Source organism: Pygocentrus nattereri, chromosome 7 (genome assembly GCF_015220715.1).
Source record: "Pygocentrus nattereri isolate fPygNat1 chromosome 7, fPygNat1.pri, whole genome shotgun sequence".
In the NCBI taxonomy this organism is placed as follows: Eukaryota; Metazoa; Chordata; class Actinopteri; order Characiformes; family Serrasalmidae; genus Pygocentrus; species Pygocentrus nattereri.
Genome location: NC_051217.1, coordinates 3,460,001 through 3,472,029, shown reverse-complemented (window position 1 = coordinate 3,472,029; position 12,029 = coordinate 3,460,001). Strand labels below are relative to the sequence as shown.

The following is a 12,029-nucleotide window of genomic DNA, read 5'->3' as shown; positions in this document are numbered from 1 at the left end:
TTCTTCAGGGAGGAGGAGGCAGGTAAAAAAAAGAGAGAGAGAGAGAGAAAAAAAGAGTAGACCAAGACAAGAAAAAAAGAAAGAAGGGCTGAAAAACTGACATGGCTGAGAATTAAGGAGGAGATTGTATTAGACCTTTGTATTACAGGGAGCAGAGACTGGTAGACGTTTGTTTTTGTGAAAAGCTGAATTAAAGAGGTCTATTGTACCCCTCTGGTACACAGAGAGTATGCTGGAAAAGCAAACTATTAGCCCTCTATTTCTCTCATGCCCTCTCCCCTCTCCCATTTGTCTCTCTTTGTCCTCCTACAGTAGATTGTAATTACACTAGCGCTGCCAAGACAAACCCATATGTTGCCCTGTGTGACAGTAACTTACAGTAAATGTATGACTTTCTATGTGTGTGTCTGCGATGGTTCATGTATTAGAGATTCTGCCTGATATATTAGTGGAAGCAAGTCAAGACATTTCCAAAAGGATTGTAATCCCTGCCATTCTTTACTGTGGCCTTTCTTCATTTTGTTCCAAACACATGCGACATTCACTGATGGTGTATTGACAAATAGCCTTTAGCACAGAAGACCCATTTCTGACCCTCCCAGCCAAAGATAAATGTGTTTCACAGTTTCCCCCTTACCTCAGATCACTACAGACATGTTTAGTGTTCCACATTTGCAGTGCAACACATTCACTTTTGCAGTGGCGCTACGAGACTAACATAAGCAATGGAAGCATATACCTCACTAATCATTAGTCATGATTAGTTATTAGTTATTACTGCTTTTAGCTATGCAGCACTTTTGTGCATTTGTATGAATAACACAATCATACAGTGTCAGTGTCATAAACAAGTCTAGGTTTGCAGTTTGCACAGTGCTAATAGCTTTACATACACCTTCATTACTAGACTACATGAGCCTTTAGTGCAAAACTAAAGAAGCAAACTTTAGATATCAAACATGCCTTGGCTGATCAAATAATTTTGTAATTGATGTTGTGACAAACTATTCTTTTTATAATGTTATTATTTTTATAACATTTTTACATGAACTATGTGTTGTTCTATTGTGTATTTGTCTCATTTAAAAACCACTCCACACTTCTCATAACTTCAGCGTGAAGGCGAGGCTAAACTGCTGTAGGCTGAAGTGGATAAGTATAAATGTCTTGGTTTCTTCTGACATCACAAAAATAATGAATGCAATTTCCATATATGGACTGTAATGAATGCGCAGTGGACTGTACATTTTGAAAATGATGTGTATATACATTATATACATTAAATAAACATTAAAGTCTTTTAAGTGAAGAATTTTCTGCTTCCCGTGATCTGGGCCTTTTAAGAACTCTCACTGCATATTACTGAGATCTATCCTGCTAACATACTGGAAATGGGCCTGTTTACATGCTTTTTGGGGATTGGACCATGTTTGGATTTCACTTGATTGCATGAAAAGCTATGTCTAAACACCCTCAGGGTGCACTGTGACCGAATTAGGACCAGAAAAAAATAAAACAGAAAAATGTTGAAGTGATTTTTACTTGGGAAAAGCACAATCTGATCTCATCTGGTCGAACTCAAGATGCATTCTAGAAAAAGGAGCAAAAGGATTCCGGCCACACTTTATCCAGATACAATCTGGACACAAAATGCATGTTAATTCAAGGTATAAATAGGTTACGATTCATATAAGAACATAGGAGTCTTTCTCCTTGTTCCTCATTTTCATTGATGTGCTCATCCTCTCCCCTCTCTCCTTCTCTCTCTCTCTCTCTCTCTGATGGTAAATGATCGATTTCAAGGTGACCCTGGCTGAATTACGGCAAGTGTTTTGTGTGAGCAGGCGGGCGGCTGCAGGCCGGTCCCAGTAATTAACACCAGCGCCTAATGAAGTCCAGCTGCTCACCGCGCACACTGAGCTCCTGCCAAAAACCAGGAGAGCCCCTGTCAGCCTGAGCCTCATCCTCTTCTCCGTCTCTCTCCATCTCTCACTCCATCCCTCGCTTCCGAAGGTCAACCTACCCCATCAGCACCCGCTCTGACCAGCCATCTAACCCCCCCACTCTCTCTCGCTGATCCGGCATTCTACCTCTGCTCCCTCTCTCATCTCCTCTCTCCTTGTCTCATCCCTCGTTCCCTGCCAAATCCCCCCCATTCCCCTCTGTCCTACGGACTCCTCTCCATCCATACCTCGCCCTTCCTTTCTCTCTTTTGCTCCAACTTACTCTCCCGTGCCTCCATCTCAGCGAGGCTAAGTAATCTCCCCTCTCTCTCTCCTCCATGCTCTCCCATCCCTCCATCTCCACAAGGCCCAGTAATCTCCCTGCTCTCCTCTGTATCTCTCCATCTCGCTATCAGTCTGAGGCCTAAAATTGCTCTTCGACTTCAAGGGGAAACCTTGAAGAAGATTTGACCAATCATGGCGCAGTAGGACAACGCTGGACCAATCATGTGGCTTGAAAAAAAAAATTAAAAGAAGTACCAGAAACTAGGCAGCAATCATTGGCGCTGCAAGGACATGCAGTTGCAAAGTTATCAGAAAAATCATAATACAAATTCTAGACGCAATTATTAGGCCTAGTTGGAGATTACTAGAGATTTTACTTGTAATTACTTGCATAGATATAAAAAACCAAGCACACAAAACTTGCCCCTGCAGTCTCTTGTGGGGCGCTGCTGAGGCTGCTGTGAAATGAACGCGCTTCCAACAAATCAAGAGACGCTTCGCCTTTGTTTCGCAAGCTGGCTCTGAGCAATACACAAAAGGCAGGCACGTCTTTGTATACATAACAACTGCAAAGGCAGCCGAGGAGGAGAGCGCCGGGGCATAGCATAAGGGCAAAAGAGCTTTCAGATCAGCTCTAAATCAGATCTAATGGAGAGTAAACCTACCCCCTAAGGCCCTGTCTCTCTCTCTCTATCTCTCTTTTTTATTCTCTAAGTCTCTCATTCGCAGTTGCACTCCTTTATCTTGCCTCTGCACTCCTTCCTCCCTCCTTCCCTCGTTCCTCTCTTCTTCTTTAACCCCTGAGTGCTCCCTCTCTCCAGGATCAAAGCTGGAAGGCTCCTGTCAGGCAGGCACCTCTCTGCACTCCTCCAAGTGACGCCTTTGAAGACGCCACTCCCAAGTGGGCCTCTCTCTCCCACACACGCGTGCAAAACACACGTTCGCGCACACTCACACACTCTCACACACACACACACACACACACACACACACACACACACACACACACACACACACACACACACACAAGGGGCCTCCGCCCCGCCGCTGTGGGACCCTTCCCTCGTTCGTCTGTGGGAGAACGCTGATGAGCTGCGACATCCGCACGTTTCCTCCCACTCACGCGCAGAGCTGATGTGCAGAGGCAAGATCACACCAGACAGCAGATGTTAATTATCAGCCGCTGTTTAGAGGGCTTTATTTGTGGAGCTAAGTTGGAGCTGGAGGAACAGGGTGGAAGGGTGCTCACCTGCAGAGCCACACATGCACAGAGCCACTGGGCAAACAGGTAGCAAGCGGCCATGCACTTACTACACACCACCTCCCTCCCTCCCTCCCTCTCTCTCTCTCTCTCTCTCTCTCTCTATATCTGCATCTCTCTCTGTCGCACACACTGGCCTGACCAAAAGGAACGTTTTCCACCAATACAGATTTAAACAAGCTACAAATTCTGCTAAATGACATCGGCTAATATTTTATAATGATAATAATATATATGATCCTATAGTTTGATCAAAACAGTCGTTTACTGACCAGTATAAATATAATTTATATAATATTTAGAATTCCCAATGATTGTCAGCTTTATTATTGATTTCCTTTTTTTTATTTTGCCATTCTATTTTAGGCATTCATTGTATACTTTATTATTTATTTTATGCAGTAAATAGTGTGCAGTGCACTGGCCTAAATCTCCTCACTTTAAATGTGCTTTATAAATAAATTTGACTGGACTCAACTAAATCACACAGTCTTATAGAAGATCAATGTAAAACTAATTTTGAATAAAATTAAAACTTGACCATAAACCCATAAAACAAACAAGGGCATCGTTGAAGTCTGTTCTACTAAATGAAAGCACCTTTCAAATGAAGCATTTACATTTCTTTGTTGTGTATTATTATTATTATTATTCACATTTTAGTGAACTATAACAAAAACATCAAACTAATGAAACAGACTGTAAAGAATGAACCCAGTCATATGGTTCTCCTAACAAGTAGGGTTGTTTAGGCCAGACCCTCCCTCATCACAAAACATCTGATTGGCTGGAATGTGTTAAGGATGACACACTAAGTTTCAACGGGAAACACAATAATTATCATAATATGACGATTACGGTTCCAACTCAAAACTAATTGTTGTATCTTTTAAAACATCAAAATGTTTTTAAGAAATCTGAGAGAGAGTCCAGTGCGTTGTGACGGTGTAACATTTAAAGAAACACTACTGGTGCTTTAATTTAAGGATTTCTGCGGTTGCTGATAATGACATGTCGGGCACCATCATGCACCTCTTCTCTCTCTTTTCACTTCCAAACCCAGAGCTTGATTAGCAGAGTGTCATCTTGCACCCATCCTGCCACATTCACACACATACCCACCCACACATGCACACAACCCTAACTCAGCATCACTGGGTGGAAGTTCTCTCTACCAGCTGCGACAGATGCCGTTGTCACTCGAGAAAATAAATTCCGAATACTTAACGAATTAAGCGAGGAGCTAATTGCAGCTGGCCCACGTTCATTATGCGCACAAAGGCGGGGAGGCTTGTTTGTCTTTTTAACAATTAGCTCACAGAGCTCGGCAGGGTGGGTTGGGTGGGGGGGGGGCTCTCCTGTAATCGTCCCACCCTCCCCTGCACAGCAGCTGCCTCAGACACACCTGGAAGGGCCTGGGATGCAGGAGAGAGGGGGGCAGCTGCACTCCTGCTAGAGGTACCTGAGTTTTATACGCACATGTACTCGCGCACACAACCAGCAAATCAGCCCACTAAGGCCCCCCAAAAAATGACCCATATCAAAACGGATGCTACGGAGCAGGATTGACACACTTGTGCAAAAATCCATGTCCAAACTCAAGCAAATACACTTTCATCTAGTGGGCCTTTCACACACACATACACACACCTGCACACCCACCCGCGCTGTCTCGGCGGCACTGGCCGCTAGTGTGGCTGATTTTCCATTTTGTTCCCACACCTTTTGGAGGAGCCTCCCCCTGAGCAGTTCTCTTATAGATCTCCAAACAGCTTGTAATTACCTTTAATAAACAGCATAAGAAGCAAATCAAGCGCAAACGTGGCAAAATGAGTTCTCGGGGGGATCAGACGCCACTCAGCCTTGCAAACAAACATTTCGGCAAAAAACATCGCTGCCTCTTTCCCTCTCTCTCCCTTTTCAACATGACATTCTCTGCGGGGGCTACTCAGAGATGGGAGGGAGAAGGAATGAGAGAGAGAGAAGAGCGAGAAGAGGACTGAAGGAAAGAGTTACGCAGGGCTGCACTGACTCGGTCAAAATGTGAGCTGAAGTTAGAGAGCAGGGCTGCATGATATGGACAGAATACTAGTATTGTCGGGGGCAATATGACGATCTTTAGTTACTTGCAGGGGCGATATGACGATATTTACTGTTACTGTGATACATTACATATACAGTACTGTTCAAAAGTCTAACCCAAGCACATTGTTTACAACCATATGTCTTGGAAATAAGTGTTTTTGCTTGTATAACATGAATATAATTGCACTAAAACACTTTGGAGAGCCACAGCTGATATCACATGTTGAACCCCATCACTAGCTTTCCACACTTGCTGTAACTTAATGAAGTATTGGTTATTCAAACCAGGTATTGGATGATTATGTATTTGTGTTATTTGTATCTATTATAGTAGCAATGTTGTTTTCTGAGCAAATAAATGCTTAGTGATGTAAAATTTTGTATTATATATCATGTTTTGCATTTCTGAGGACATTGTGAACATCATCATACTTAAAGAATGCTGAGCAAATGCAAGCCTGAACAGTATGTGAAATGATGATTAAAAATAATTGTGTTTATATTCTTGACTGCATTTTTTTAATGTGGCACAACTTATTCACTTTTGTCTATTTAGTTTTTTAGGTTTTTTTTGCCCATGCTATGTGAAGCGACATTGGGTTTGTGAAAGGCGCTACACAAATGTGACTTATTATTATTATTATTAATAATAATAATAATATTTCATCCATCATGAAAATGTCTTGGAGGTATTTGTGATGTTTGCCATATCACAACAAGTACTGTGATTAAATTGCCACACACTGTGACTGCAATATGCCTTCTAATAATGCAGTATTATATTAAAAACATATTGGTGAATGGTGGTATGATTGAATTATAAGATTCATCATTTTGACCTGAGCAATTAACATTTTTGAATTACATAAACACCTTCAGTCATCGAAAACACTGTAATTGGTTAGAGGTCTAATTTGCATATTGTAACCTTTCGGTCATATCACCATTGCAAAAGCTAATATTATGATAACGGTTATCAACAATATACTCAGCCAACCTATTTGAGAATGGAAGTTTGTTAAATTGGTGTCTCACTGTAAAACTGTGGAGTCTAAATGAGTATAATAACAATGAGTGTGCACTTCCCCATTTCTTCTAGATCCTAAACTCCTTTTTTCCTCCCCATCCCTCTTCTCCATCCCTTCCCTTATCCAGCCACTCTGGCAGCGCGCCCCCAGTGCAACTGCGCCGGCCTCCTGGAGGTTCCGCCTGGCTAGTTCCAGGTGGTGTGGGATGTGCATGAGGGGCTTCTCATCTGTTCCCATGTTCACACGCTCACACACGCTGTCTGCAGTGGAGACCACCACACCACCAACAAGCCATAAACCCCCCTGCCCAAACGCTCGGGGACGCCAAGTCGCTCAGGAATGGATCCTTTTTGTATTCATAAACAAAGCACCTGTGCCTATCCCAGCTCGGTTCAGTCAGACAGATAACAACAAGTTACAGTGCCATCTCATCTTAGAGATTTACTGTAGATTACACTGTACATGTGCAGCAGGTAAACCCAAGAGTGGTACATTAGATCTGACACTAAGCAGAAACAAGCAAAGTCATCAGCCTCACACTGATCTGAGAACTGTAATAATTATTACACCTAACCATTTAAACTGTAGGGTTGTTCTTCAGCTCTCAAGGCATTACTCAGTTCTGGCAATAAGTCATGGCACTTGCAGACATTTTCATGAAATGTATCACAGTATTTAGTTATTAAGGCTTGAGTGGTTTGGAAACACCACAGAATGGACAACATGCGCTGGCAAAACAGTTGTGCCACATTTAAAAAAGGTTATGGAAAACTATGAACACCGTGAGCTATTACACACCGGTTGTTGTTGTCTACAGCCTCTCCATAATCGGTCTAAATCAGTCTTTTTATGATATATAGAACTGTAATTGTAAAAATGTTCAGACAATGGTGTACTCCAAAAAGCGCATCATGCTGTCATTTTTAACGATGATGATATTGTCATATTGTATTATATATTATTCAATAACGACTGTGAAACTGTTATGCGAATTAACCCCTTTAAATCCTGACACAAAGTAGCAGATTTAATTATCTTAGAGTGTATAACATCAGTTTGGAGCGGTCAGTAGGTCCTGGCCATTTAAACTGTTTATTAGTTATGAGAAAGAGGAACTGAAGTGATCCCTTGAAGTGTGCCTCCTTGACAGATCATAATAAGCATAATTAAGCCGGTTTATTGAATTTAGTGCATTCAGAAGTAAAATACTAATCTAATCAACAATGAAAAAAGCTAGAGGTGCCTCGTGGACTGAGACCATTCACTGAGCTCAGTCCTTGAGATTATGTTAAAATTTACTACTTGCTTCCATTCACTATTAGCTTTTCTGGTCAACCTAGCACTTTAAATGCAGCTTCATGGCCATTTGAATTTCAATTGAGGTTAATTGGGCATGTGAACAGAGTTCAAAGGCATTTAAACGTCTTCCGTTACCCGTCACTCAACACAACAGCGACATCAATGGCTTAAATAAATGACAATTGAAGGAATGTTCTGTTCTCAATAAAGGCATGAGTGGAGAGGGCTGGTGTTGTCTCCAGCCACACACACACACATGGCCCTAGGCTAAACGCAGACCGTCCATACACACGCATGCACGCGCACACACACACACACACATGCATAGGTGCTCAGCAGAGTGAGCTATCATCCACATTATCCACATCCATTGACTTCTAAAGCTTCTTGTGTGCTGCCTCATTAAATCTTCACTGACACAGAGAGACCACACCAGGTCCCCTTCACCAGCCTCAGTGTGTGTGTGCTTGAGCATGCATGCGTCTCTCTATGTCTCTCCTAACTGCACAAATACAGACATACGCGACAGAGCTTTGATTTGAGAAATGATCAGTCATATACTGTATTGGCTAGTAAAAATCATCCTAAGCTGAAATGAACTACTTTAAGATGTACCCACATGTTCAATAGTCCACATGCAGTTTAAGTGTCACTGAAAAGCATTGCCAATAGAACTAGATGCTCTGGAACAGCCGCACACGAGCCTGAACTCATAATGTCCAATGCCAAGCACCAGCTAGAGGGGTTTAAAGTCTCCAGTTTTGTACTGTGGAGCAGTGGAGTAATGGAACACCATGAGTTAGAGCTGGATACAGGATATGTATATGCAGTCACTATAAGGCTCAGAGAAACGATGAACTTGACCTACTCATTCACTGCCCACAAGCATGTTTTTTCATAGCAACTGCTGCAAGATATTTTGTATTTTGACAAATACTTGGTCGCTACAGCTTTTCATGAAACAGTGTCTTTTTTCTGCAATATTTACAGCAACAGGTCCTGATCTCATTAGTGCTCTTACAGCAGAATGCAATCACAATTCTCACAGCTCCAACTAGAAGGGACAATAAAATATTTTACTGTTATCATGATACATTTTGTTATTGTGATAAACAATGTGCTTTTCTGACCTTAAAGAACACTGACCAACTGCATGTTTCATCAGAAAGGGAACACAACTAGGCCTGATTAATTTACTGCAGTTCAGTAGGTGAAACACTGAATAATAATTCTATTTATATTTTTTCATAGCAATTGTTACATGTGCCATTACTAGTGCACTGTACACAAGTGTCAAAATACTGTTAGGTATCACAAATTGGGAAAATGCCTCGAACTATCATGATATACGTTTGCCCTATCTTCCAACCCTAGCTCAAACATCTAGTGTAAGGCCTTCCCAGAAGAGCAGAGGCTGTTACTGCAGCAAATATGGAGCAAACTCTTCATTAATACCCCTGATATCAGAAGAAACTTTAGATGAGCAGGAGTCTACAAACTACTCTACATGTAGTGTATACATACTAGAAACCACATTGTAGAGCCTGGCACAAATCACTAAAAAGGCATAATCAATACATGACTCAAGTGCTTCGTGACATCACTGCAGGGTCAAATGACAATCTTCTGTGTGGTGTTGCCATGGTGATGTGTGCGGTTCATGCTTCAGGCATTAGACTCATTGGGATAAATAAGTAAGAGTCAGGAGTGAGACATGTCATTAGCCACTCTCTCCAGAGGGTTCGTTTCAGGTATGTGTGTGTGTGTGTGTGTGTGTATGCACACTTGCTCATGCCCCTAGCCCAGCCCCATGCAAAAACAACCACTTAGGGGGTGGATGATTGTGTATTTTATGAGTAATCCTTGGTAGTGGAGAATGGTGGGGTAGGGGGTTGAAGTGAAATGAATGCTAGTGAAATTCTCTGTCATTAAACTGAACACTATGTCCCAGTCTACAAGTGATCTAGTCATGCATTTCTCTACAATATTGCACCGTAGCGTTGCCTCCCTACTCTGCCCTCCACAAGCAGTGTAGTGTGTGTGTTTGAGGGGGTTATGGCGAGAGATGGGGGACAAACCTGGCGGAAGCTGGGCGGGCTCTCTCTCTACAGGCCGTCCGACAGGCAGGGAGGGGTTGAAAGAGAAGGCAGGGTGACAGTTAGTCAGCAGCTCCATGATCACATGGGGGTTAGAGTGGGGGACATGGGACAGACAAAAGGAATTATGGATAATGAAGGGGGGCATTCACTGTGAAAGAGATGATGGCTAGTGACGCATCTCATATTTACTTCTTATTTGACAGACGCATGTGCTGCCCACAAATGTGGTCTTTTAAAAGCAAGTGCTCAACGTCAGACACTGTGCACCACGTATTAAGTAAATATACCCAAAGTGTTATGTTTGGGGAAAAAAAATCAGGCAGAAACAGTTTATGAGAAGTTGTAGCACCCAACTCAGACTTCGCCCAAATGTAAAACACCTCAGTTATCCTCAGTTAACAGTTATCTAAGCCTTATACTAACTGCACGTCTTTAAAGGTAACACTTGGAATGAATCTAATGCTGAAATACAACCAAATAAATGCATCATATAAAAAGCCTTCTGAATGCTCACATTCACCAAGTGGCATCTCAGTGGCACTAGCGCTGCATATCCAAATTAACTGATACAATCACGTCAATACTACTGAGTACTGAAGAATTCTGTGTTGCTCAATATCTAATTTCAATGTGTATGCAGTCAGCCATATCAGTATCCATGACCCAATGAAATTGCTTTTTCTAAAATTTAGACAGCTAATTGGCTGTTCAAATTATACTTCTTCTGTGTAAATATACGCACTACCAGTAACTCACTACCGTTTCTGGTGTAAGCCACACCCACTTTCTCTCTGTAATTTAACAGAAAGTATCAAAAAACGCATCGTGTAGGAATCGCTCCTGAAGTCAAACTATCATTACTGGTGAACATAAAGAATATTTTTTAAACAATAACCTGCCTCTTTACATACAAGTGTCCAGTTAACACACATTCAATTTCTTAACACAGCTCATTTCTATTTCTTTGGTACTTTCTGACGCAGACAGAGCATTTGTATAATACACCTTACTTTTTACACATGACTACAACATAGCAATTACTCTTGTGTTGTTAAGGTCAGCTGTGTAAGCATCATGTCGAATGAGAAGAAAATGGTGATTACATTAGACAAGCAATTGCTAGAAAAGCCCACGCCTTTATTTCCGTTCACAGCCTGCAATAATCCTAATGACACACTACACAAGCCTTTTTCTGACCATGTCCATAACAGCTTTCTCTATGAGAGACAGAGAGGCTAAAAGGAGCAAAACAGGAGAGAGACAGAGAGAGAGAGAGAGAGAGAGAGAGAGAGACAGAGAGAGAGAGAGAGAGAGAGAGAGAGAGAGAGAGAGGAACAGAGAGACGGACAGAGGGGGGTGAAGAGGCTGACTACAGCTCAATCCACTAATAAAGGCAGATGAAAGTGAGGTTAAACACAATATGCTAATTGAAATGTGTTGGCTGATTAAGGGCGATTGAGAGGAGAGTGGGCGTGCTGTGAGTTCTGGGCGCTGGTGATTAGTGCAGCATTAGTGTCTGCATGCTTTTCCTCATGACGTGCTGTACAGAGGCATGGAGGGAGAGAGAGTAAGAGATGGAAAGAGAGAGAATGAGGGAGGGAAGTGAAATGAGTAAGCCCCCTTCCGCTCTCTCCTCTCTCCTCATGTCCGTCTTCACACACACCCCCCCCCACACCCCCCCCCCCCCCCCCCCCCACACACACACACACTTCATGATTCTGCCCACACACTCAAAGAATAAGAAAACTAGAGAAAAACAGCAGAGCCCTGAGGAGCCACATAACACTCAGACAAACATACCAAAGAGCAGAGCGAGCAGGTCTATGCTGCCTAGCAAAACGGAAACGCTCCAGAACATCCCACCTTATCACAAGGAATGTCAAGAGCATGTCAAAATCAGTACAGGAAGCAGCATAGGCCTGGATCCTCCATGAATTGTTTTCGTTCTTACACATTGGTTCTTGCTTTTGTTTGTTGCTTGAGTCAGAGACTCTCTCCCTCTCTGTCTTTGTGTGTGGGGGTCTCTCAG

General features: G+C 42.4%; 1 protein-coding gene across 7 annotated transcripts in view; it reads right to left on the bottom strand.

Annotated features, from left to right (window-relative positions):
* znf423 (zinc finger protein 423) overlaps positions 1-12,029 on the bottom strand; it is a 196,736-nt gene that overhangs the window by 83,730 nt on the left and 100,977 nt on the right. For 6 of the 7 annotated variants that reach the window (XM_037540050.1, XM_037540052.1, XM_037540051.1 and 3 more), the window contains one exon: positions 9,980-10,006. The exons of the other annotated variant lie outside the window; for it this stretch is intronic. In XM_037540050.1, the coding sequence (XP_037395947.1) occupies positions 9,980-10,006 (27 nt within the window). The remainder of the gene's footprint in view (positions 1-9,979; positions 10,007-12,029) is intronic. 7 annotated transcript variants of the gene reach the window in all.